Source organism: Solenopsis invicta, chromosome 10 (assembly GCF_016802725.1).
Source record: "Solenopsis invicta isolate M01_SB chromosome 10, UNIL_Sinv_3.0, whole genome shotgun sequence".
Taxonomy (NCBI): Eukaryota; Metazoa; Arthropoda; class Insecta; order Hymenoptera; family Formicidae; genus Solenopsis; species Solenopsis invicta.
Window position 1 is genome coordinate 12331673 of NC_052673.1, and position 27679 is coordinate 12359351.

Below are 27679 nucleotides of genomic sequence, written 5' to 3' on the forward strand. Positions count from 1 at the left end.
CATTCACGAGTCGATCTGTCTATCATCTTTCCGTCGGATCGCATGACCGAGCGTACGTTACGATACCTCCCCCTACATGATCCGCTAAATGCTCGTCGAGGCGCTGACCATGAGAGAGGTGGGCACGTATATCCAGAAGAGGATATCACGATCCCCCCCCAGAACCGACCGAGTTGTACGCGAGTCATACGATTCGGACTCGAGTCTCTCAACTATGCACGCGTCGCGAATCACGCACGAACAACGGCGCTGACATCGCGGTGTAGGTATCAGTGGTCTGTCGCGTGTGCGTGCCGCGCATACGTATATACGTGCGTCCGCAGTGTGTATGTATATGCGTCACGATTCGCGGGCGATCGCGACGCACGGGCGAACACATGAACCCGGATCGCCGCGAAACGTGGGTTCACGGCTGCGTCGTCACTTCGCGACCCGAAAGCGATCGCTCCGCAGCGATCGCGTACTTGGCAACTCAGATAAGAAGAAACGGAGAAGAAGGAAGTGAATTGAACACGCGCTATACCGCGCCGCGGATAGTACACGTGACACGCTTGGAGAACGCGCGCGCGCGCGCGCGCGTGTGCGCGCATTGTGTGTGTCTGTGCGTATCGTGCGAATGTGTGTGCTCGCATTGTGGCCGTAGTCTCGTTATCACTCGAACGATACCGCGGATGACTTTTGCTCGGCTCGTCTAGACGCGTCCGATCCCGATTTCGAGGCACGCTGCGGTCTGACAGGTAACGCACTCCGCGTGACACGTGACGCGCGTGGAAGTGTCATCGAATGACGCTTCCACCTGCGACAGCGCGCTCCGAAAAGCCCGCGCACTTTGCGATCTCCCGATTCTTTCCGTTCGCAGCGCGATGCTGCACTGATTGATTCTCCTCATTAGCGAAAGTGCCAATAGTTTTTGTGACGTTTACGTAACGATACCGAGTTCTCGAAAGTTATTATTTGCGAGTTAAGATTCGCGGCAGATACGGGCGAGCGAAACACGATTGAAGTTAATGAAGAGATGTGTATCTATGAAAAGCTCATTGTTCTTTGTGATGTATTGCTTTATTAATTTTTCGTTATTCGCCGATATTGCAAGGAGAAGTAACTTAATTGTTGTAATTTATCAGAAATTACCAGACATTACCATTGTTATTCCATAGCGATCGCTTGACGCAACGACGACCATCCACGTGCAAACTGTTTGAACATCGTAAGACATTCGTAAACACTGCCGAGCGCGAGAATTTTGTAACAAATCATATTGGATTGATAGCCGTACACCTGCGACGACACTATCTCTAGCTATCAGAACGTCGTAAAGAGTCGCGAAACATAGTCGTATCTGCGAGGAATACGCGCGCGTTCACGTGGTCGTTCCTCGTCCTTACGTCAAGACGAAAGAAAGTTGTTTTAGTGAGTTTGAGTTGTTGAAACGGAAACTAGAAAAATCGAATTTAAACAGGTAAATGAGAGAAGTGTAGATTTAGATAATATTAATGTTAAGAAATCTTAATCAAGTAACTTAAAACAAGACGTAGCAAATAAAAATATGTTTCTTTTCAAACTATGAGAATATAATATTCGTGAGAAAACAATTTTGGAATGACGATATCTTCTTCGCATTTAATAATTACATTAATTTACAGCTAAAAATTATTTTAAATCAGACACGGTGTTTCTTATAAATTTTTTTTGGTAAAAAATTAATCTTGAAATTTTGTTTAGAAGTTATGGTTGTATTGTTTATCCTTTATAAAATGCATATTTTTAAATTTTAATATCATACTTTTTAACTATATTATGAAGGATTTAAATGTAGAGTTTTGCTAAGATAGAGCAAATTTTTTGTTTATGATAAATCAAAAAATTAGATAGTGTCAAATGACGTCTTAATAATATTTTAATGACGTCTCTATCAATAAAACGTCATTAAAACACTACTTGACGTTATCGTATTTGTTGGGTGAAGTTATATGTATATACTTGTAATTAATTGATGGTTATCGATACACATACAATGTAATTTATTGTGTTAGATTTTGCTATACATATATATAATTTGTATAATTATATTGTATATATAGATTACATATTAATATTGTGTTATGTATATGTACATATGTTTAAATTTTATAATAAATAAAAATATACTAAATGTATATGTAGATTTTGCTTAATCTGTAATGATAAATTACACTGTGTATATATCGATAGTCACCAACTATAAATTATAAATATATATGACTTCATCGTCATGGGCGAAAAATTTATTCTCTACATCGACAAAACTCTGTATTAAAATGTTTAACAACGCGATTAAAAAGTAAGATGTCGAAATAAAAAAGATGTATTTTATACAGAATGAAGAATACATTTATAACTTTTAATCAGAATTTCAAGATACATTAATCTTTTTTATAAAAAATGTTAAATGTAAAAAAGTCATTGTTTGCATTTTAAACCTCAATTATTTTGAAAACCTGACGCTAATGAAATTTGCTTTGCGGCATTGCTTTTAATATCCAAAAATTTATAAAAAGCGTCCTGTCCGATTCAAAATAATAAAAAATTTTATTTTTTTAAAATCTTTTTGTAAATCTTTTTTAAATCTTTTTTAGTATTATTAATATCAAAACTACCGACGGTTTTTAATATTTATTTTTACTATTTAAATATATACATATATATACATATATAAATATATACATATATAATATATCCATATTGGATTATTTAAATACATTATTATACTATTATTTAAATATATCTTTGGAACAAGAAATAAGAGAATAAAATAAACTGATTAAATTTAATTATTTACTTACATAAAACAAAAAACAAGAAAAATCTCAGAAAATGCATCTTGTAAATTTAAGAAAAAATTTATTAACTTTGACTGTTTTGATAGTTCTAATACTTTATAAGAATAGTAGAAGCAATAAATTAAATTCTTTTCATATCATACGGGAATACTTAATGTTTTATAAGATACGACTTGATTTTTATGAGTTGTATAATGAATTGTTCGCCAATGAATAATTTAAATCGTCGTCCAATTTTTCCAATTAATATTCGTCACGAGATGGCGTCTAATATATTCAACTATTTATGCTAATCGTGTAAACTACCGTAAAGAGAGAGAGAGAGACTTCTCGCGTCACTCAAAGCCTGTTCGTACCGGTAAGCGTGTTACAGACGATACGATTTGCGAATGCGCGCATATTAAATTTAACATTTCATCGGAAGCATCCAGCGAGCATTCGCAGAATATAGATGCATGCTCGCAAAATATAGATCAAATATTATGAAAATTTTATAAAAATCTTTATCAGAGACATCTCTGTGCAAAAAGAGGAAAAGAAGAAACACGTGAAAAATAAATTTACGAATATCTTTTATAATGCTAAATTTCTAAACAATTTGTTAAATATGTGATCAGTTTCGCAAGCACACAGTATTCCATCGACGCGGTGCCGGAACTTTATCAATGCAGGTCAATCGCAGACTATCAAGTCAAACACGCGCTTTGATCGCCCCGCTTGTCACGGTGTGCAACGTATTCTTCTCGTTTGAACCCTGCCAGTATTCCATCGCTTCGCCGCCCACTACCACCTTCTCGATAAAATCGACGGAAGCGCGCTCGAACAATGGTCTGACGTCTCTCGTGTTTGGTTTACTTATAAGTTTTCTAGGTGTCCCAGAATCGTCGAATGTCTTCTAAATTTTACAGTAAATCTGGGGTCAACTCTCTCTCTCTCTTCCTTTGAAAATTTGATAGTGGGTATATCGTATGTGTACGCTATTATTTAATAGTCTTTGTATGTACTTCCCTCATTTATTCGGATATCTCCCGAAGAATCGTATATTGCGTGCGCTGGACCAATTGCTAACTTTACGATCGGCAATTTTGCACTATAATAAACGATGTGAAAATTTAATTAAAATTTAATTAGTTTCAAATTCAAATTACATAATATCTGTTCGACGCTTTGATGGGTCGTAATATATCATTGGTTTTGGCATAATACCAAACTACAATATTACGCTTTTTTTTGAATTTTAATTTAAAGCCGTTAGAAAAAATATATTAAAACTACTGATTTTTGAAATATATTAAAACTACTGAGTTTCCTAGATTACTAATGGAGATCTTTTTCCCCTCCCTCAATATACGTATATAGATCTCTCTCTCTCTGTCTAGAGGTGGTCATGCGATTATGGACACCGAGAGCGGCAACAACGACAGCGGCATCAGCAGCAGCATCAGTGACGAACCGTGCAACAGCAGTAAGCCCATGCTGCCGAAGCATGGCGATATTACCCAGAGCAAATCTCACGGCAAACAGGCCGGCTGTGTGCGTAAGATGAGTATAATGTTCGAAGAGGACGACGATGTATCTGACGATGCAGATTCGGACGTGATGAGTATCCATCATCAGCACCAAAAACGCTCCGAGATGGAGGCCGAGTGGTCCTCGGAGGAGGAGAAAGGTCGTTTACTGAATGCCGCCCGTGAGATTCTCGTCGTGCCGCCCGATAATGGTAACAATGATAGAAGGGTGATTAGCCGCGAAGACACTCCTGAGAGCGTTCGTCGGGATAAAGGTCATCGCTGGCGGCCGCAACCACGGCTAATGGTCGATCAGACCGAGTCCGCGTCGAGTTCGGATCGCGACAACGGACTGCACAGTCCTGGCAGATCGAGCACCAGAAGCATCGATCCACGGCACTGTTATCATCATCATCATCATCATCATTGTCCCAACGTGCGTTCGCTGAAGGCCTTCAATATGGACGAGAATCAACAGCACTGTTCCTGCTGCCATCAGTTGTCGCCTACCTGGTCCTCCGCCCTCTACAACGGGAGTCAGGCCCGCTCGTTCCCCGATACGGTCTCGATCAGGTCCCTAACGTCGATCGGCCTGGGCTCTTCCGACGGCCGGAAGCTCACGATACGTAGAGTTCCCACTTCGCCGTCGGAGCTGCTTAACGTGGTACATCCGCCGCCGTAAGTGAGACACATTACCTACGATCGTGCCTCGCGACACTTTCGAAGAAATAGTTGTGTGATTCACGCTTCACGTGAGCGTGCCCGTGAGCATGCTGTCATGCAAAAATGATTAAGTCTTTACAAAGGATCAAACTACGTTCGTGCCTTGTCTCGTAAAAACAAGATGCAAAAACGAGATTTTGATAACGAACGAAAGGAATACGACGATCAGTTGTCGCTGTTGTTAAAACCTGCGATTAATCTAGCTGCATCACTTCTTATTTCTTTAAAGAACGTTGTTCCTAAGGAATGGATAATTTTTTGGAAAAGACAATTACAATGGTACGATTATAAGAGCACTCGTTTTGTGCAAGTTATTAAGATAAGATCAAAAGTTTCGTGTTTACGCAGCGATCTGGTGAGGTCACGCGTGATGAAAATGGGTCAAAGACAAAATTTATTTTCAGAAAGAAAAACGTCGCTCACTTAGAGATAACATCTAAATTTCAATAAATCATCGGTACCGTTTTATCATAAAATATGACAAACAATCGAGGTAATCGACGAACGCCGCGTTTTAAATCTTTCACTCGTTTCGCACTTAATTAAATCAGGATTCGACACGCGTCGCATATCTCGACTGATTTCCAGCTGTCTTGGCCATGAGTTACATTACTCCTTCGCGTTCTTGATCTTCGAGTCTAAAAACACATCACGATCGTGAATTAGCATCGTGATTAAGATGTGTGAGAAGCCCTGTCTCCCATATGCTTCTCAAGTAGGACCTAATTCTTCGTGCAAACATCCTAAATAAACCTGACTGTATACACGACACATAAAAATGAAGCTGTAGCCCGATGCAACCTTAGTAGGAGGTCTTCGCGATAGCAGTTCGAGAGCGCTTTGTAACTATTCTAACGATTATCTCTAAACACCACCAAAATACCGTGAAACGTTGCGCGTCCTCGAGTCGCAAATTTGCCACCTCGAGTCGCAAATTTGCTATATCGTTCCGTCGGCGTTGATGCAGCAGCAAAATTTCTTCGCGCTATTCAAGGCCAGTCGCATTAATTAACAATGGTTAACTATAAATTTTCCGTTCCTTTCTAGATCACAGTTTCTTTCTTAAGATCGAAAATAGAGAGAATGTAAATAAATCAAATTTTGATGCAGAAATACAAAAATATATGTACGAGGTAGATTGAAATATATTACGTTTATAATTTTTTTTAAGCTTTCGCTTGGATCTAGAACATATTCAATTTTCCAGATAAGATCACTTTAGATGCAGTTTGGGATTGATCGCGTTATCAATTATTAATATTAATTGCCATCGATAGAATTTCCACCCTGCATAGTTGCATTACGGCTAAGGATTACGATCTAGAAAGGTCACGTTAGTTAATGAACAGCCTCGATGAAATTGGCTCTCAGTTTACGGATAGCTCTAATCTGCCGCGACCTGCTCTAAAGCGCGGAGGCTGCTGCATCGGATTCGGCTCGTGTCCTGTAAATTAAGGTCGGAGAATCGAAACCAGTATAATTTCCGGCACAATTTCGGTGAATTCAAATATCGATGTACGCGCGCGAAAGTGATCTCCGCTCGCGAGACGCAAATCCACCGTCATCGAAAATTGGAATTCACTTATTAATTAGACCGGTCTAATTAGACCGGTTTTGATCGCTCTGATTAGGGCCTCGTCTTCCTCTCATCGGGCTGCGACAGATTCCTTGTACGTGACGAGAGATGCGCTACGCGTCTAAGCTGCTCGGCGCGAAGCCGTCAGATCTCGTCATCCAGGGTCTGCAATTCCGGCGTATCGTCCCGGAGACGTAAGTGGATAATAGGTGTACAATGTAAGACCGCACCGGGTTGTTGTAAGTAGGTGTGCTCGTGCGGTGTGACATATTGTTGCGATTCTGTCCCGCTTCTTCCATTGAAACGGAACGGCGCTCGAAATGACCCGTAATCGCCGTCCTACATTTAGACCTCGTCACGTCTCGTTTTTGAAGCGGCATACGAAGCGCATACCCGATTGTGGCTCTCCCGCGTGTGAAAAGAATGCCCGCAATCATCGCGAGATCGTTAACGCGAATAAAAGAACGGCGCGCGCTCTATCCGTCGCGGCTATTCGGGCACACTTCCGTTACGTCACGGAAGTTGTCGATCGATTAATTTAGCGAAGTAGAAAGACGGAAAACACAATTTTCTTAAAGTCCTCGAATAACGAGTGAGTATAATCGCCGACCATCGTCCTTTGCAGTAATGCAGACTTACTCGAATCCATCAGTTCATTATCTTCTCCGCTGCGAAACTCGGTGCCATTCGATACTCATCTTCGTTACTGTCACGTTTACAATGACGATATATGTATGATACGATATTTACGATGTATCTTGAAAAAAAAAAAGAATGAACTACTGACGCATCGTATATGGAGCGCATTATCGGATCCGCGATGCTTCTGCGGCGCGGTATATTAGTTTTCCGTTGCGAAACGAACGGGAATGTACACAGGTGCGTCGCGTATATCTTTCAGCATTGTCGGCCGCCCTTTCCCGGCCCCTCCGCCGCCCATGGCCTGACACCATTTCTGCGTTCATCGCACCGTAAAGTACGAATTTGCGCGATAAATGCATAAAAATTCCTCCGTACTCGACGCTCGCTGTAATGCACCGCGCAAAGTCGGTTTTTATGTAACACGCTATTTCACGGCGACGCTTTATCACGGTAAAGGACGCGGACCGGCTACCTTCCGGTATGTTGGCTCTCGTTCGTCGCGAGCCCTCCGCCCTTCGCCCTCCCTTAGACGCAAACGCGCGAAAACGGAACCGGCCAGGTATAATTGGCTGCCCCATGATATTTCGCGAAGGACCGTTGCTAATCGGCCCATCACGTTGTTATACGCAAATTCGATCGCTCTACAAACAATAACGATGAATATTTAACGGTCGCTACCACCGGACTTGCACGCGGACTTGCGCGTTTCATGCAAATGCAGGTGAGCGCTGTGGCCACGTCCACGCGTAGCACGGCTGACACGCGTGACGCGTCTCTGTCTCTGTGTGATTTTCCATCAAATAAATTTTCACAATGCATTAAGTAGTTTCCGTAGGCACAATACGAGGCGCGGGATCATTAAGCGCGTGAAAGAATCGTGGTACAATGACCTAGCGCCGATCTATTGTTTCGAGAAAATTTAGAAGCGTATGCCTGCAAATGCTATGCTTCCATTCCACGCGAGAGATGCGGAGATTAAATTATATTACACTCGCTCGGCGAAATATTTAATAAAGCGCTTGTTATTGCTGTTTTTCCATTAAACTGTCATAACTCGTAACATTTTTCCCGGAGCTCTCTCAATTTTTCTTGCGCATTCCGCGCCGTAGATGTCTTCCGTTCGAGCCGCGGCTGTTGTACATTTGCAATATAAAAGCTTGACGTCGCGCGTGGCATTTTTTTGCAGTTTCGAGGACGACGTTTCCACGTGCGCCAGCTATGACGACCTGGATGCGGACGATCCCGACGATTATCGGCAGCCCAGGAGGCCCCATTGGGCGAACAAAATGGAATTCGTGCTCGCCTGCATAGGCTACTCCGTCGGTCTCGGCAACGTCTGGAGATTTCCCTACTTATGCTACAAAAGTGGCGGCGGTGAGTCTCGCGATAAATGCATCAATCTATTACATAAATTATGCGTAATCGTGACGTAAATCTCGTGTATCCAGTTCCACGAAGTGTTGGGTCGTACGCGGTGCGAGATACACGAGAAAGAGAAGAGGGGGGGGGGGAAGAAAAAGAAAAATGAGAGTTCGCGCAGATGTTGCCTACAGATATAAGGTCAAAATAAATAAAGCGGATGTCAAACGAGCGGATAACACAGTCGCGACACAATGCTCGCCGCGATTAGCATAACCGTGATAAGAGCACTCGATTATTTTGCGCCTCGCGAAGTACGTCAGTGTTGAAATAGCTGACGGAGCAACCGGCGTCCGCGGTATTGTCATCCAATTTTTACAGAGAGCACGGAGCGGCTTAAGCGTCTGTGAAATGCCTCTTCGTTCCCCTTTAAAAACGTTCTTTAAGTACTTCTTCCTATTCTTCCAACGTTTCATCGCGGGAAACGACGCGCGACGTGACGTTGAAACGTGGAGGATCCATAATGACACTTGAATTGTCGCACGTATTGGAACCAGCCAATCTCGTGGACAAGAGAAGAGTATCATTATCGAATGGAAATCGTGCGCGAGGGCTGTAAGGGAAAAATTACACCCCGTCTCGCGGAATTGAGCGAATTGAGCTAAATTTTATATGAAAATCGCAAGCGTCTTGCGTAAGCCGAGCTTCAGATTCAGGGCAAACCGGCGAGCTCTCTCTCTCTCTCTCTCTCTCTCTCGCAATCCTGGCAACGTGACCACGTATCGTGTTGCCGGTAATTTTCAAAGTCTGGATGTATCCGGAGTCCGGATGCATGGCGCAATTCGCTCGCGGAACTTGATACATGACCTTGCCGGAACACGGCTTACGCCGGCCGGGCGCGGTAAATGATTTCAATGACACTGGTATGGAAATAATCGGCCAAGTATCATCTCGGCGCTCCGCGCTCTACCGGTCTATAAATTAAAGAGCCGGAAAACCAGCTCGGATAACGCGATCCGATTTACACGATTGAAATGATTTATCGTTTCGCTCGGATGATGTCGATTTAAATTCACGCGGAGTTTAGACAGAACCTATTAAAATTGAATTGGAGATCTCAGATTTATCAGATATGCAACACGCACTATCTTCATTTCGTGCTGATGTCAAGACATAATTTTAATGTTTACGCGCAAACCGTCTCATAATTTTTTTTCTATTCTCTCGCCTTATCTTGAGTTATCGTAACTGTGATATAAATGGAAGTAAAGGTTGTTAGGATCGTTAGGAGAAGAAGGAAAAAAGTTATTTTTAATTAAATTAATCCATTCATTAACGTTAACTAATTAATTAGTTTTATTTTTAAAAACAAAAGAGGACTGTTGAGATTCAAGAATCCAATTTTATTTTCAAGTTAATTAATTAAAAGATGAGCGATACGAATATCTCTCTGAAAATAATTTTTTCCATTTGTAGAATATATTAAAGAGCACCTTTATTAAATTGCAACTTTTATGTAATATATTTACATGTACATAATGAGCTAGAAACTACACTGTAATTTCAACAGTATGGGCAAGTTAATTCGTTATACATGTAGTACCGCCGTAAAAATACAGAGCGTGCGCAATTTTATGAAATCATATATTAAACGGAAGACCGGAAAATCAGGGGAAATAATGCGGGCTCTACTTGCGCACGCGAGATGCACGCTCCGATATTCATTGTTGCCGCGGTACTAAATTGCATTTTCGTGATAAAGACGATACTGCGGCGAATAACTGTAACAACATTAATGCGAGTGTGCGTCAATACCCGCCTTGTAATGCAACGATTGGATTTTCGCCAGAAATTAAATCGCTCGTAATCACTATTGATATGTCACATTGAATCGGCCGACTGTTATCTCCGCATCCTCGTTTAATATCTCGCGATAATTTATTTGGAGTGTGATCGCGTATATTATTTTCGTATCGTCTGCATCGAACTAAATGAAAACTGTCATTCGCGCCGCTGCTCGCGGCTGGATTGAAGCAACAGAAAAAAAAAACAGATCGGATAACGCTGGGTGATTTATGCTCGTGATACGTTGTGTAAGCGTTTCGTCGGCTAAGATTAATTTACATCTTTTCGCGAGGTGTAAAAGAAACTGCATACGCCTGTAGACTGTCATGCGTTTATGGTCCAAAAATAAAGCGAACTGTCCGAGATGTTTGAAAGTCTGTCCGACGGAATAAGATCGAGCAATACAATGGTCGCCGTAAGTGCGACGAGTACAATTCGTGCGCTCGGTGAGTTATACAATTGAAGGAAACTTGCCAACAACTGACTAATTGTCACCTATCCTATCCTCGCGGCGGCTAAATGCTCGATGTCAAATTAAGTCGTAATCCGTAGCGGCGCTACGGATCATCGTTTATTGCGAATAAAGAGTTACATCCAGTGACCTTGTCGCTACCCACAGTATGATTAATGTCGAGGCACTTATTACGTACACGCGCGTGAACCTCAGTTTAACGAAACGCTGGGCGAGAACCACGTTTCCTGCAATTGGATTAATTTTTTTTTTCTTTTTGACAGAAAAACCATCAATATTCTCTAAAATTATAAATGAAAAAGAGTTCAGTCATGGACATTTCACTTTTGATGACTTTTTCATCTATTTAAAGTGGTTCAAAAAATCTCTAAAAATTTATAAATATACTTTCAAGCTTTTAGAACGAATACTTCCTTTTGGAAAAAAGTGTGTAATTTAAGGATGTATCGGACATATGTCTTTGCAAAGTAAATAAAATTTGGAAATGTCTTAATATTGAAACTTGAAATAAACTATAAATATATAAAAGTTGTATGAAATTATATTTTTATTTAATAACATTTTTATAGTTTGTCTACTCTATTTGTTATTGAAAATTAAATTTTTAGATTAAGAAGTATTAAATTTTTTGTGTATATCTAAGTACTTTAAGTATTCAAGATGATTTATACAAAACTTTATTGTGATTACTTGTTTAATTATTTTATAAATAAATAACTTTTGTTTATTTTACAGAGCTGATCTCTGCACCGCAACGAAAATTTACGTAAATTATCTTGAATATTTAAAGTACTTAAATAAAAAAATTCAGATTTTTTTTATTATTTCTTATTTCACTATTTCATCATTAATTCTACTTTCATTAGAACACATATCTACTTCTTATTAAAATAACTTTTTATCCAGAAAATTGCTACCAAATTTTTTATATTATTTTCAAATGCAACATAAAACAATCTGTAATTTATTCATAATATTCTTAATATTTTGAGAAATGTCTTATACATCTTTAATTACCTTTGAAATTTCGAGAAACTCAATATGCTTGGTACACACTGGAGAAATTCTGCTTATATCGATTGCATCGGCATTTCAGGTGTGTTCCTCGTGCCTTACTTTTTAATACTCATAGTATGTGGAGTACCATTGCTGTACATGGAGCTCAGCATCGGACAGTTCACTCGTCGCGGCCCAATTGGTGCCCTGGGTCAAGTGTGTCCGCTATTGAAAGGTAAATGAATAAGTCGCGATATGATGGATTGCCGATTAAATCCCAACTGTTTGTTAAAAGCTTCTCACGCGTTCATTTTTGTAGCGTCATAAAATGCTCTGAAAGAACAATATTAAGATAACATAATAAGATAAACTTATAATTGCCATTGCGTTTTATTTTCTTTACGCTTATTTCCACCAATGTAGATTAACTATGATCTCGGTTCAACTCTCTATCTGTTTTGTAATTCCTAGAACTAGAGAAAGATAAGGGAGTAAGTTGAACTGAGATCAAAATTAATCTTAATTGAACTAACAGGAAACAAGCATTATTATCTTTTTTTCTTTGCGAAAAGAATGAGCAATTAAAATCTGTAATTTAATGTGAACCTCCTCGAAAAATACGTGGATTGCTTCGTCTTATCATTTACAGTATATATTTTTGTCTTTGTAGGAGCTGGTTTATCATCAGTCGTAATATCATTTTTAATGTCTACCTACCATAATGTGATAATAGCCTACGCAATTTACTATTTCTTTGCTGCATTCCGATCGGAGCAACCATGGTCACGTTGCGATAACTCGTGGAACTCGCCGCACTGTTGGCTGCCCAGTTATGGATCCATCGATAATCGAACTCGACCGAACTTGACGAAAACACCGTCCGAGGAGTTCTTCGAGTAATTTTTTCTTAAATTAGAAAAAATGTTAACTCAATTAATTTAAGCTTATTGCATTATTACACGGAAAAAAAAGAATTTTGAAATTTAGCTACCACACATAAATTTTTGCTACTGCAATTAACTGTAATAAATTTTTTGTTTCCGTGTATATATTTTATTATACATATTATCTTTCTAATAAGATTTAGAATATATAACATCGCGTGTAAGAGAGTCGTAAAACGATCGCGTGTCGCAACTTCGAATGTCTGCAACAAAAAAAAAAAAAAAAAATAATTGCCTTTCTATTCAGCAATAAGGTCCTGCAAATTAGTAACGGCATCGAAGAGCCAGGGATTTTGAGATGGGAACTCGTGGCATGCTTGATAACTGCGTGGATCATAGTATATTTTTCCATCTGGAAGTCCATTAAGTCATCGGCGCAAGTGAGATACCTGACAGCGACGCTGCCGTTCCTCCTAATCGTGGTCTTCCTCATGCGATCTCTCACTCTGGAGGGCGCAGCGAAAGGTCTGCAATTCTTTTTTCATCCACGCTGGGAATTGCTAGGCGATGCAAAGGTAACATAGTCGATTTCTCATACAAGAAAGAGAAACACGATGAGTAATACACTGGACTTAAATGGTGATAGAATACGTATAGAAAATATGTAAAAGCGAAATAGGAATGTATTATCGGAAGACATTAATTCAAATTAAAATAATGACCTTTTTAAATGATGAAAAAAGTATCTTACAGTTTTCAGTTAAAGTCAATTATATTATTATTAATATTAATTGATTAGGTATGGATCAATGCTGCGGCGCAAGTCTTCAATTCTGTGGGCATCGCTTTTGGCTCGATGATATGTTTTGCGAGCTACAATCGATTCCACAACACGGTCCTCGTAGACACTGTCGCCGTTTCGCTCATAAACGCCTTCAGTAGTCTATTAGTTGGAATATTTTCATTTGCCACGATCGGCAACATAGCGCGAGAGCAAAATATGTCCGTCGAAGATGTCCTAACCGACGGTACGTATAGAATTAGAAAAGACGTTTACGTCACGCTAAATATGATAAATTATGTAAGTATCAATATAAGTATGTCACGCGCTTTATGGAGAGAAAGGGTGTACAACTCGTAATAGAATCTAAGATGCTGAGATCGCTGCATCTTTTTTTTCATTTTTTTTCCTCGCTGCTTCACTTCACGTCAGATTAACTCCCCCTGACATTTTATAGATAAATCATAATTTCCGTTCAAGGACCTGGTCTAGTCTTCGTCCTCTATCCGCAAGCGCTAGCCAAGATGCCAGCTTCTCAACTCTGGGCTGTGCTATTTTTCTTTATGCTGGTCTGCCTTTCGTTGAACAGTCAGGTGAGGTATATGACAAGATAAAACCTTATTTCCTATCGCAACGCTGTGTACACGCGATTATGGCTTAATCTGCAAACAAACGCAATTATATGATTGAATTATATCGCCGCGCGGAAATATCTACGGAGATACAAGCGCAGCGTTAGTCACGGAGCGAAAAACTTAATGTTAGAATCATTACTCAATCGCTTAATGGATGCAAATCGTATTTTGACAAGCTTTCTATTTCGAAGATCGTAGTTAGGCTTTTGCAATGTTTTAACGATATTATGTAAACTCTGGTGATTTCAGTTTGCCGTTGTTGAAGTGGTCGTTACGTCGATCCAAGACGGTTTCCCGAATTGGGTGAAGCGTCGTCTTCTCTGCCATGAAATGGTGGTCCTCGTCATATGCGTCGTTTCGTTCTTGTTTGGACTGCCGAATATTACGCAGGTAGAACGACACTCAACTCGGTGTTTACTCCGCGTAATAAAAAAAAGCTAACACTCTTATCCCTTACTAAATGATTTCTCGACTGCCTCAGGGCGGTATTTATTTTTTCCAACTGATAGATCATTATGCCGCGTCGATGTCTATCATGTTCTTGGCGTTCTTCGAAGTGATTGCCATCTCGTGGCTCTACGGCGTGCGACGGCTGTGCAATAACGTCAAGGAGATGACCGGACGCATGCCTTCGCTGTACTTCCGGTTCTGCTGGTTCCTCGCCGCACCTCTTCTCATAATGGTACACAACGCATATCAATGAATTTCAAGATATTAAAATTTTCATATTGCGTCGAATCTACACATATCCGAGTAAAGCGCATTAAATGAAAATTGCTAGTTGCAAATCAAGCAAAACATTCCAAAAGCAGAATTATAAACGGCCAATTAATCGCAACTGTTATTCTCAGAAAAACATGTGTTTTGTTTTTATCTGATGGTAACAATTGCGCAAATGATTGCCCGCTTTTAATCCTAGTCTATCGAGCAGCTTCTCTCGAGGCAATCGGCAATCTTCAAGACGGCCATATTTTCATAATTGCCTTATCTTCTCAGGCTGTATGGGTGTTCAGCTTAATTGATTATGAGCCGCCAACTTACCATAATGGTGACTATACATATCCATGGTGGGCAGAAGCAATCGGATGGGGCATCGCGTCTCTCTCCTTAATTTGCATTCCCGCTTTTGCCGTTTACGTATTCGTCAGAGCGAATGGTGCCACATTTGCTGAAGTAAGTCGAGTTTTATTGACTGACACTATTGGATTGAAGTCAATCAATTTATCCAAAGAATTTAACACTAGGACTATCAAAGCAGTTAAAATGACTGATTTGCAATTTTTTGTTAAATTTATGACAATACATTTTATCTGAGATTTTCCGTGAAGATTGTTGCAATATATATGATTAAATTGATCAATTTATTTTTCTCTTTTATGTCTTTTTTTAAATATGACATATACACATGTACATTTAAATCATTATCCATCGATCGCTGGTAGTTTTAATGATAATTATCTTACTATGAAAATATACTTAAAAATGTTTACATATGTTACTTTAATAATCTCTCTATTGAAACGCCAGCCAGAAATGATAATGGAATCAACGTCGATTTGATGATTTTAACGTTGAATCGACGTTGATTTGACGTCGATTTTATTATCATTGCTGACTGGAAACGTGAAGATTTCTTTAAAAAAGGAAAATTTAATATTACTGTTTTATACTATAAATGAAGAAATTGTTGATATTTTGTATCAATAAAAAAATATTGTTAGATTGCTAAAAAGGCATTGGTAAAAAGGAAAAAAAATATATTTTGCATTCTGCACAAGAAAATCTTTTATCTGCAGAGACTCAAAAATTCCATCAAGCCGCACTTCGAAGCGTGTAAAGTTTGCGGACAGGAGTACTGTGTAGATCCCATGCACAGTCTGCCAGAAGAGACGCTCAAGGAACCACAAACAGACATGAATACATCTATACAACTGAATTCGCACTACCTGTTGAAGCCTCAGACGTGATAACGTATCGACAGAAACGATCAGCTTTTTACGATTACACTTAATTCACAGAATGCGAAATTATATTGAAGAATAATTATTTAACTAGAAATACCGTTTACTCGCATACTTTTACTGTCATCGGTCATTACAGCAACTGTCGCGGCAGTCAACATTCCATTATTTATAGCCTTGTTTTAAGGACGGTAATCACTTGTGAAAGAGTCATTAGGATAAGAATATATCTGTTACTTCTTGTAAACTGTTACTCTTTACGCCATCGTCATGTGATAGACTATATAGATAAGCACTGATTCGAAGTAGGATTATATTTCTGTATATATCGCAATCGATACGCAATATAATGTGTACAACATAGTTAATTATAATTTTAATAAATTATTATTGTCCAAGAATGTGTGTGCACTTCTTTTAAAATTATCCGAAATTTTTATTTTGCTTTCTTAATTCTTCTAATAGTATTTTATCTTTGAAAATATCCAGACGAAATTTATCACTCTCGTCTGGATTAACAGATGTCACAATCACTCTTTTTTCTTTAATAATGACCATTCGTACATTATGTATTGGGCTATTAAACGGCTATATAATACGGAATCTTAGAGGTTTTGCAAGGCATGCGCTTATGTAAGTTTAGAATCTCCGTTACGCAGCGGGTTTCCATCGTATTGAATCCTCATACAGTAAATTAGATATAACTAATTGCATTATGCGTCTTTGGGACACGAGTTCCGCGATGGCACTCTCTCTCTCATTTGAGCATCGGGCAGGCTCAAGTTCGCATCGAAGTTTACCTTAACATCGTTCCGCTTAAAGTTGCCAAACCATGACAAAGAAGTTCGAATTTAATTGGCGCATCGAAGTGCCGGAGCTCTTGAGAAATGGCTCGGTGTTCGATCGATGGTTCGAAGACAAGGAAACGACTGAATACGAACCGAACTGTCTGTTTAAAGTCGATGAATATGGTTTTTTCATATATTGGAAAAGCGACGATAAGGTAGCTTATCGTAGGATTTTCGTAGATTCACTTCTAAATTTCTAGATAGCTCGTTCAATTATTATTTTTTAACAAACAAGCTCACGGTAGAATTAATTCATAACTCTTTTTATAGGATGGCGATGTTATAGAATTAGCTCAAGTGAGCGACATTCGTTATGGAGGCACGCCAAAGGTAAATTTTACGTAAAGAGAAATTCGAAGTGAAAATAATATAGTAATGTTGATTTATTTTACATCGCGACGGTTGGTCTATCTAGGATCCAAAGTTATGTAACAAATTAAATAAACACGGAACGTTGGAGCAATTGGATCAAAAAAGTTTAACTATTTGCTCCGGGGTGGATTATACGAATATTATTTATCAGCACATTGTATGCCCGGATGCACAAACGGCTAAGGTAATAATTAAAAGAAATTGTGAAAGGATTAAAACTACATTTATAAATCTAAACTTTAAGAAAATCTACAAATATTACTAAAATTTTTTTTCCAAAATTAATTTTAAATAAATTGAAAAGGATTTAGGCTTAGAAGAATTAAATCAAAAATATATAGAGTAATACTAATTAGGCAATAAATGTTTGTATGTGCACAAAATAATAGTAGTAGTAGTAATGGAAATGGGTAGAACTGTATCAGACGTCTAAACATTTTCTCTGTGACTTTTGCTAAATTGTCAGTCTCAAATCTACTGCTTAATAAATTGTTCAATACAATGTAAATTACAAATAATAAAATCGTCTACATATTACAATAATCAAAACGATTATTTTATTTGTGGACTTTAATTTATGAAAAGCATATTTATTGATTGACTTGCACCATTTATTTCTTCATTTAACAATGTGACAAGTAATCCGCATCTAATTTTAATGTCACCATTGTAACAAGTAGCCGATTTCATTATTTGTAATTTATTGTATTGAAGATAATTCAAAATCCAAACGTATACATGTGACGCATACTTTTATTTAGATAACACATTTTTATACACAAGCGAGCACTACTATTATTTTTAAATTGGCATTATTCTATGTACTTATGATTTAGTTCTAAAATTTCCATTTTTTTCCATAATTAAATTATTTGTGAAAACGTTTACTGACGCAACCATACATTAACTGTTAATAAAGAGAATCATATTCGCAATTTAACATTTAATTTAATTATTTACTTTAGTCTTTATTTTAAATATACGTTTCACACGTTTATTTTATATCGCTTTATCATTAATGTAATTAATCTATCCTCAATTATCTTCTTATTTAACTTCTCTATGTATTAATGCTAATCTGGTGGTTAATCAATTCAGGATTGGCAGGCTGGTTTGCGTTTAATTACGCACAACACAAAAGCAAGTAACGTTTGTCCAACAATACAGCTTATGAAGCAGTACGTATTCATTAACTCGAATCCAATATGACTGCGCAAAAATGTAAAACAAATATTTGTTCAAACGCTAATACTGTTTATTTTAATCATTAAACAAAATTTGGCTGATCGTTGATCGAATCTGCCAGTTGGATGAGACTAAGTTTTCAAGTCGATCCGAAGGGAAAAGTTCCTGTGAAAGTGATATCAAAGACTTTTGCATCTGGAAAGACCGAGAAACTTGTTTATCAAGGATTATCGGAACTGGGTCTGCCCAGTGGAAAAGTGAGTCAATAAATGCAGGAATAGTACAGGAATTTTCAAAAGGAAAAGGACCTTAATTAACATTTAAACGCGATCAATAAAGTTTGTTTAAAGTTCATTTAGAGAAATTTCGAAGTTGTCCTCGCTGCAAGTAGTTGCATGACTTTTTCCAATTTCAATTGAAGTAGAGAATTATAATACCTTCTTCACTAATTCGATGACGTAAAAGTATTTTACCTGTAAACAATCTTTGCACTTAAATTTAAACAATTACCTCGTATACATACAAAATTATTATCTTGCTATTAACTCGTTTATGTTTATACGAAGTCTATATGCTTCTAAATATCCTTATTACCTCGTATATATACGAAGTTATTACCTTGTTATTAACTCGCATATACGAAGTTTATACGTTTTCAAATATCCTAATTTATAATATTATTTTGATATTTAAATATGTTAATGCTAATGTTAATTGAAAATGAAATTTAATATTTATTTAAGCTGTGCATATTTAATAAAATGTATTGATACTCACACGTATTAGTTTGCAAAATGCTTTCTCATGTTTTAGAATGACAAAATAGAACCAGAGGCTTTCACGTTCGATAAGTTTTACAGTTTGTACTTCAAGATATGTCCTAGGAACGATATCGAGGAACTTTTTCAATCGATGTAAGTATTAAGCCTTTGCATAATAATTACACATGGAGCAAATATCAACGTTTCCTTGTTTACAGCACGAAAGGGAAAACCGATACCATAAGTTTACTGCAATTAGTGGAATTTATGAACACGAAGCAGCGAGATCCGCGACTCAATGAGATCTTATATCCGTTGTACACTGAAAAGAGATGTACAGAAATTATCAATGACTACGAAACGGATCAGAAAGCAAAAGAGGAAAGTGAGTTTCAGCAAAATCTAATTTTTTCTTTGTCGTTATCTATTTTGTACATTACAAACAACGTTCTAATGACTTGCTCCAGAAAAGTTGACGAAGGACGGTTTTATACGATACTTAATGTCGGATGAGAATGCGCCAGTGTTTTTAGATAAATTGGAGGAGTGGATGGAAATGGATCAGCCGCTCTCGCATTATTATATCAATTCGAGTCACAACACTTACCTCAGCGGTCGTCAAATTGGTGGCAAGAGCACCGTTGAAATGTACAGACAGGTTCTGCTTGCTGGTTGCAGGTAATGCTATTTCTTAGTCCTTGCAACAATATAAGACAGTGTATAATATAAAATATATAAACTGAAAATATTTTGAAGTGATTCCGAAGGGAAAGTGAGAGAAAATTATTATGACTGTAGGTGCGTCGAACTGGACTGTTGGGATGGGAAAGGCGAGGATGAGGAGCCTATTATAACACATGGCAAAGCTATGTGCACCGATATCCTTTTCAAGGATGTGATCTACGCTATAAGAGACACTGCGTTTGTTACTTCCGAGTATCCCATAATTCTGAGTTTCGAGAATCACTGCTGCATGAAACAGCAATATAAACTGGCGAAATACTGCGACGAAATATTTGGCGACCTGTTGCTGAAAGAGCCCCTGAAAGATTATCCCGTGAGTGAGAGAGACACGTCGCGAAACATTACGTTTAATGACCGCAATCAGCGAATTAAAATTAATCATACGCAAAATGCAAACGTGTACATTACTTCCAGCTCGAGCCTGGATGCCCACTTCCTCCGCCCATAGCGCTGAAACGCAAGATATTGATCAAAAACAAGCGATTGAAGCCGGAAGTGGAAAAGGTCGAACTGGAGCTCTTCCGCGCCGGACAATTCGAAGACAAGGATGAAGTGGTAGAGGATGCCAGTGCACCTGCAGCTGCTCCACCTCCAGAGCCAGAGCCGCCGAAAGTAATCAACTACATTAATGAGTCTTCAGAAAGACGGAAATTAAATCTCGCTTCCTCTTTCGCTTTTCTTTTCTCTGGAAGATTAAAATTTTTGGCGTTACATTTGATGCGTTTGTGGGTGTACAGGAAGGCGAAGCGCCTGCCGGAGGCGAAGGAACCGAAGAGGTACAAGCGATCCAATATACGGGCAGTACAATGCGGGTTCATCCTTATCTTTCAGCAATGATAAACTACGCGCAACCAATAAAGTTTCAGAGTTTCGAAGCTGCAGAGAGTACGTAATATATTTAACGAAACATCAACTTATCTCATTAAGTATATTAAGATGATCAACACGCGAATTTGTAATAACTTTAAGAATTTATGAGATTTTTGACACTAAAAGATTAAATTAATTAATTTTCCTTTTCATCTTTATTATATATATAAACTAGATAAACATTAATTATTGTAATTTTAATGTTAAAATTATTGTCTATGTGCATTTATTTTGTTTTATAAAGTATCTAAGGTATTGCAAAATTATGCGAAAATTTGTGTTAAACGTGCGAGTGCAAACGCGTGAAATTTAATATTTCACGCGTTTGCACTCACTCTTTCTCGCGATGAGTTTTACGTACAATAATGTACCTTAAATTTACCGAGGTAGCGAGTGTGTACGTGGTAGTGCGTATATCCTGGAGACTTAAGGAGGGTTAAATGAATGAGCGTACACGTGCGCACGTGTCGCGCGCGCGACATGTACTAATGTCTCGACCCCGACGTTGCAGGCAAGAATATACATCATAATATGTCTTCGTTCTCCGAGACTGCCGCTCTTAACTATCTGAAAACTCACTCCGTGGAGTTCGTTAATTACAACAAGCGGCAAATGAGTCGAATATATCCAAAGGGCACGAGGGCTGATTCGTCGAATTACATGCCCCAGGTAACTGCAACAATACACAAACGCGCTTAAATTCCCCGCAGAGCTATTACTCACGTTATATCCCTATTGTCTAACAATATACAGATGACTGCATTAAAGTCGCGCTCCCTTTCATTAAGCATTATTTTGTGGAACAAAATAGACGACCCTCTTGTTTTGCGTATATTTATTATATGCGAGATGATCGTCTTTATTTAGATCTTCTGGAACGCCGGCTGTCAGATGGTGGCTTTGAATTTCCAAACTCCTGATCTGCCGATACAGCTCAATCAGGGGAAATTCGAGTACAATGGTACGACGGGTTATTTGTTGAAACCCGACTTCATGCGGAGGCCCGATCGAAGCTTCGATCCCTTTTCCGAGGATGTAGACGGCATCATCACTGCGCAGTGCGCGGTTCAGGTCATAGCCGGGCAATTCTTGTCAGACAAGAAGGTGGGCACGTACGTGGAGGTGGACATGTACGGTCTACCAGCAGACACGATTAAGAAGGAATTCAGAACACGGATGGTGCCGGCGAACGGTCTGAATCCGGTCTACAACGAGGAGCCGTTCTTATTCCGGAAGGTCGTGCTTCCCGATTTGGCGGTGCTTAGATTTGGTACTGCCGTCTCTTCTTTACGAAGACATATACATCACCATAATATAAATGCGAAATAAATGCTGCCATTCACAAGCCGAATATTTTCTAATTATGTTTTATTTCGCGTAGGCGTGTACGAAGAGAATGGCAAATTGCTCGGTCAGCGAATCTTACCTTTAGACGGCCTTCAGGCCGGTTATAGACATATCTCCTTGAAGACCGAAGCCAACTTTCCGATGGCGTTGCCCATGCTCTTCTGTAACATAGAGCTGAAGATTTACGTTCCCGATGGATTTGAAGGTAGCATCCCAGCTCAAAAATAGTAGCACTCTTCGCGGCTTTCGTTCACAAGTCCACCTCCAATTTCAGACTTTATGGCCGCCTTGTCGGATCCGGGCGGTTTTAGCAAGACTGCCGAGAAACAAAATGAGACGATGAAGGGTCTTGGAATAGAACAGACAGATGCTAAGGCTGATGCTAAGAAGAAGAAAGAAGAAGAAGCAAAGAAGGGTAATAAAATTATATACAAATGTGTCTTTTATTTTTATATTAAGAATTTATAATTAAATAGGGAAATAAGAAATTACATCGAATATCATTTGTTATGTGCTGTATGTATAATTCTTATGTAATTTCTGCAGAGGCACTAAAGCTGGAACCGATTACATTAGAATTCTTGAAGAAAGAGAAAGGTTTCAAATTCGGCAAAAAGTACCAGAAAGAATTGGATACCATGAGGAAGAAACATGCTAAAGAAAGACAAACTATGCAGAAGAATCATTGTAGTGCCATCGAGAAGTTAACTAGAGGAAAAGAGTGCGTTACAATTTTCTACTTCAGTGTAATTTTATCATGTGAAGAAATTTTAATATTTGAAAATATTGTATTTAATATATAATATATTAGATATAATGTTTTTAGCAAAAATGCTCTAGCGCAGGACACGAATGTGAAAAAAATTATAAGCGAACAAACGGTTCAATGGTCCACCATGATGGAGAAGCAGAGAAAAGAAGAATGGGAATTATTGAAGAACCAAACGCAGAACTCTCGTGATGAATTAAAGAGATTGATCGAGGTCGTGCAAGCCACACAAGTTAAACAGATGCAAGCGAAGCACGACAAGTTGGTTCACGTCATTCATCCATTTCATTATATTCGCTGATTAATTCTCCGATTGCGGACGCTTTAGCAATGGTGCGCGCGATGGACGTAATGTGATTCAAAAGTAGATCTTGTTTTATGTGGAACTAAATGCAACTGTAATATAAAACATTTATTTTATTTATTTAATATTATGCTTAAATTACAATAACTCACGACAATTGGAGGGAAAGATAAATTTTACAATATAAATAATCCCAGAAAACAAAAATAAATTTAAATGAATTGAAAATTGCAATTTATTTTAATTTATTCGAGTTTGCGCTTTAAAGAGTCTCCGAGTATTGTTGGATTCAAATAAAGTCAAATTGATTGAAATACGAAAAGAGCTATTCATTATTTTGAATTCGGATGGATTCATGTTTCCATTATATTTTTTTGAATTTAAATAAATTTGAAAAATTTAAAGCGCAAATTCGAAAATGTTAAAATGAATTCATTTCTATCCATTTTTATTCATTTTTGTTTGCTGAGATGTTTATTTATCTTCTATACAATTCTACACAAAGTTTTTTTTATTATTACATGTTTATTACAAACGTACCTAAAATAATTGTCATATTTCGTACTATATTTATTGTTATTATTTTACTTACACAAATGTAACACCTCTAAAACGCTTTAAAAATTTTGGGTTAGTATATATTGTTAATATTTATTGTTGTGTCAATTTTCTTCCTATTCTTTATAGCATTTATAACATAACGATTGCGAGTGCACCATTACTAAATAGTCTATCTCTACGTTTATTTACATATAAACAAATTTTATTATCGAATCTCGAATTCCGTCGGTGGAGAAATCTTAACAATCTTAACAATAGCATAAGTTTTGATTCTTTTTTGCTCCATCATTTAAATATGTTAATATTATAGAGACATAAAGGATTTGAATACGAATCAAGCAAAAGCGTCCGTGGAAACAGCGAAAGAGGTGATGAATGATAAGACTTTGAAAACGAAGGGTGATAAGGATAGACGGCTTCGCGAAAAGAAGCAACAGAATACGAAGAAATTCGTGGAGGAGAGGAAGAATGTAGAAATCAAGCAAGGCCGTGAGAAGGAGAAACTGAAAGTTACACACAGTAAACAAGTGGAAGATTTAGACAAGGACATCAATAAAGTAAGTTTAAGATAACTATTCATTCTAATATCTGTTTTAATAGAAAGGTGTATCAGTCACAACATAAACAGATCTATAAAAGTTAGAAGACAAAAGCATCTAATTCCTTTCATAGTTATCTTTAAAGAATTTTTGAATTAAGTTTTGAAAATTTTATTGCTGTTCTTTATTAAACAGGGAAAAAAGTTTCAATCGTCATTAAATGTTTTATTGTTTAATACCCTCCGTGAATAAGGAAAATGTAAAATAAATTAAAAATAAATATTTATTAAACAATTGCTTAATTTTTTATCTATGAAATTAATGTGATTTTGCAAAATAATGCACATTTGATTGATTATGTTGCAGAGTATCCAAATGTACGAGAACGAAGTGATTGAATACGACTTATCATCTAAATCGGAATTTTACATATAATTTTCTCATTATTTCTATTGTCATACTTCTATTCTCATACATTTGTTAATATTATTGTCTCATTTTTATATATTGTTATATATATTTATTTATATATTTTTAATTTATAATTTAATAAATATACGTTATTATTTTTTATACCATTAGATATTACTGTAGCAAATTATTTTTCATTAATGTGTAATCTATCTTCATATAGTATGTTAATAATTGATAAACGAATCTATGAATTGATAAGATAAATATGTATATATATATATATATATATATATATATGACTAAATAAATCGCGTTCGAAAAAATATCTCGTTAAAGTACCTTATTTTGCATTCTGTCATAAATATATCAATTTCTTCTTTATAAGGGATCGCAAAGATAATATCGATTCAATAATTTTTAATATTTAAATTATATAATATCTTTAAAATATTTATTAATAAGTTCAATAATTTTAGAACAATCTTTTTATCTCCGAAGTGTAATTAGACATGAGTGCTCCATAATTACATTTTCACGATAATCGGAATGTATAAAATTATCGTTTGGCACGCAATTTTGTACATTAATTGTTAGATTTTTGTACGTTATTAAGGAGCATTAGGTACTGATGATTAAATCACAAACATTTACATTCTCTTGAAATTCTACTGAATGTTATCTAAGAATACATGATATCTGTACTTTCCTGTGATTGAATAAAATTTTGTACAAGTGGCATACGGTACACGCGCAAGGACGCGATAGATCCAATGCACGCTCCAATCCAATAAACCATCACGTGCTCCAAAGACGAAGTTCCCAGACAACCGTATTTTAAAGAAGTCGCCAATGCAGGATTTAGATAACCGCCAGTGTAATTGAAAGCTAAAATACATTGTATATCAAGGATTAGCAATACAGGCCTCTTCATGCCGTAAAGAATATAGAAAGAATGTGTAAGAAAGAATATAAAAACTTTCATCAACCTGCAACCACCAAAGATGTTCCCACGAAAGCATCGATGACTGTGCTAAACCTCGGATTCAAGTCACCCAATATGCGAGATACTACTCTGCACATGCATGTTGCACCGCATTCCACAAGTGCTCCAGTTAGAGCGGACACCTGAAAAATCATCGTATGCATTGTTTGAATTTATTTAATAATAAAATTATTCCGTATTATACGTATGGAACATGAGTGCGTATTCTATATCGCATAATGCACCGAGTAAATAATAAAATTTATATTTAAAAATTAATATTAATTGATTTTTAATAATTCGTTCTATATGCGAACTGAATTTTATTCACGGAATTAATGGTGAAAATGGGATCAATGATTTGGTCTTGCCTGTAAATCTGTAGTGCAATCGCCGTAAGCCCTGTTTTTGTGCGTCGAAGCGAATTGAAGCGCCCACAATATTTGGATGTACTTAAATATAATGTAACCGCCAGCCAATTCTGCGCATATCGATAGAAATGCGATAGTCAAGGGTTTTTTACGTATTACTACATCCTCCATGTGTGTATAAGGGCATGCCGAAGCTTCATCCCAGTTTATCGACCACCAAATCGTTAATAGAAATAAATAAAGCGCGTACATCCACACTCCCCAATTGTCCGCAACTAAAGAGACAAGTTCAAATTTCTTTCTTAGGAAGAAGGCACTTTGGATAAACATGTTATTATACATGTTATTGTAATATGTATAATAAAATAACAGAAAATAATACAAAATAATTTAATTAAAAAACTGAAGATACATATATTAAAAAGATATCATTATTGTGCTAATATATAATAATACATTAACATATAAATATAATTTTATAATACAAATAAGTATCTAAAAAGATCCACAAGTTCATTTATCAAAAATTAAACATCGCATAAATTGATACTTATATAACATAGAGTCGACTTACTTATAATAAGTTCGAAACATGCCCCACATAATTCTGCCGTAGCTAAGAATTCAAGGGCCAAAGTCCTTGTGAGGGGATAAGAGTCAAGATAAAATAGCGCATACAGCCTTAGCCAATACGCTACCCAAATCGTGACTCCGATGTACGCTGTAGACACTATCAAATCTATTGATCCAGGCATTATCCTATTAAGATATGTGCCATTTAAACAAGTGCGACATCAGCATAATGAAAACATATGAGCATAATAAAGCACATCCGACTCTACACGGCAAAGAGAAATTCATAGTTATAACATCTAATATAGTGTTATATAATTCATTTATAACAGATAAAAATTTACAAATTATTTGATACGTTGTTTTTATCATTGAGATTATATCGAATACTTTACCAAGCATAACGTGCATTCAATGATAAAATGTACAACTAGATGCATTACATAATGCATTCACTAATTCTACAATCATCTAATTTAATCGAAAAATATAATAAAAACTTACACAGAATAATCACCAAATCACACTGGCTACTATTTCAACTTTTGTTATCTCAGTTTCACATACACTTCGCACATGAGGCATTCGCATTGAGTAGGGCTTCACGTAACGGTTATTTAAAACTAAGAGTACCGAATATATCTACGAGAATATGTCGTGAGGCTTTAAATAACTCGCCAAGATTGTCTCCAAGCATAGTATCATAAAGCAATGGAATTTCTATTGACTTAATTTCAAGGACAATATATTCAAGATAACTGATCAAAAAATTACTTAAAAAAAATAAGAATTCTAATAAAATATAATTTAGAAATACATTTTTACACTTTCGTTAGTA

The 27679-nt window shown here is 37.1% G+C and overlaps 3 protein-coding genes across 9 annotated transcripts; 2 read left to right on the forward strand and 1 right to left on the reverse strand.

Moving 5' to 3' along the window:
• Positions 1-185: 185 nt before the first annotated feature.
• On the forward strand, positions 186-16602 carry LOC105193186 (sodium- and chloride-dependent GABA transporter ine). Of its 5 annotated transcripts, none has more exons than XM_039454574.1 (12): positions 192-737; positions 4199-5005; positions 8455-8642; positions 12041-12175; positions 12611-12836; positions 13132-13399; positions 13624-13852; positions 14086-14198; positions 14490-14630; positions 14722-14922; positions 15237-15413; positions 16037-16602. In XM_039454574.1, exons 2-12 carry the CDS (start codon positions 4215-4217, stop codon positions 16205-16207), a joined length of 2640 nt encoding a protein of 879 aa, XP_039310508.1. In that variant the 5' UTR covers positions 192-737; positions 4199-4214; the 3' UTR covers positions 16208-16602. The 5 variants fall into 5 exon arrangements, 4 of the variants coding, with proteins under 4 accessions (XP_039310508.1, XP_039310509.1, XP_011155849.2 ...); XM_039454575.1 differs by lacking the exon at positions 192-737 and adding an exon at positions 769-1459; XM_011157547.3 differs by lacking the exon at positions 192-737 and adding an exon at positions 2959-3774.
• A 431-nt stretch (positions 16603-17033) lies between these two features.
• Positions 17034-25006, forward strand: LOC105193187 (1-phosphatidylinositol 4,5-bisphosphate phosphodiesterase). Its single transcript, XM_011157548.3, has 19 exons — positions 17034-17204; positions 17320-17379; positions 17465-17605; positions 18520-18599; positions 18728-18863; positions 19420-19520; positions 19586-19752; positions 19835-20045; positions 20166-20424; positions 20526-20723; positions 20849-20996; positions 21493-21650; positions 21849-22251; positions 22363-22533; positions 22603-22743; positions 22875-23049; positions 23155-23358; positions 24273-24519; positions 24868-25006. The coding sequence occupies exons 1-19, from the start codon at positions 17034-17036 to the stop codon at positions 24934-24936; spliced, it is 3240 nt and encodes a 1079-aa protein (XP_011155850.2). The 3' UTR covers positions 24937-25006.
• Positions 25007-25344: 338 nt separating this feature from the next.
• LOC105193188 (aquaporin-11) lies at positions 25345-27678 on the reverse strand. 3 transcript variants are annotated; one of them, XM_011157550.3, is made up of 5 exons: positions 27346-27678; positions 26843-27027; positions 26269-26543; positions 25902-26040; positions 25345-25800 (listed from the first exon to the last, which is right to left on the reverse strand). In XM_011157550.3, exons 2-5 carry the CDS (start codon positions 27021-27023, stop codon positions 25595-25597), a joined length of 801 nt encoding a protein of 266 aa, XP_011155852.1. In that variant the 5' UTR covers positions 27024-27027; positions 27346-27678; the 3' UTR covers positions 25345-25594. The 3 variants fall into 3 exon arrangements, with proteins under 3 accessions (XP_011155852.1, XP_011155851.1, XP_039310510.1); XM_011157549.3 differs by having other exon boundaries at positions 26843-27106; XM_039454576.1 differs by having other exon boundaries at positions 26843-27678.
• Position 27679: the final 1 nt, after the last annotated feature.

Coding starts and splice junctions, on each gene's coding strand:
- LOC105193186 (XM_039454574.1), top strand. CDS start 4,215: ATGGACACCGAGAGCGGCAACAACGACAGCGGCATCAGCAGCAGCATC. Junction 8,643..12,040: donor ATGCTACAAAAGTGGCGGCG/GTGAGTCTCGCG, acceptor TCGGCATTTCAG/GTGTGTTCCTCGTGCCTTAC. Junction 12,176..12,610: donor AGTGTGTCCGCTATTGAAAG/GTAAATGAATAA, acceptor TTGTCTTTGTAG/GAGCTGGTTTATCATCAGTC.
- LOC105193187 (XM_011157548.3), top strand. CDS start 17,034: ATGACAAAGAAGTTCGAATTTAATTGGCGCATCGAAGTGCCGGAGCTC. Junction 17,205..17,319: donor ATTGGAAAAGCGACGATAAG/GTAGCTTATCGT, acceptor CTCTTTTTATAG/GATGGCGATGTTATAGAATT. Junction 23,050..23,154: donor AAGTTAACTAGAGGAAAAGA/GTGCGTTACAAT, acceptor TAATGTTTTTAG/CAAAAATGCTCTAGCGCAGG.
- LOC105193188 (XM_011157550.3), bottom strand. CDS start 27,023: ATGCCTGGATCAATAGATTTGATAGTGTCTACAGCGTACATCGGAGTC. Junction 26,041..26,268: donor ATTGCACTACAGATTTACAG/GCAAGACCAAAT, acceptor ATGATTTTTCAG/GTGTCCGCTCTAACTGGAGC. Junction 25,801..25,901: donor AACATCTTTGGTGGTTGCAG/GTTGATGAAAGT, acceptor AATGTATTTTAG/CTTTCAATTACACTGGCGGT.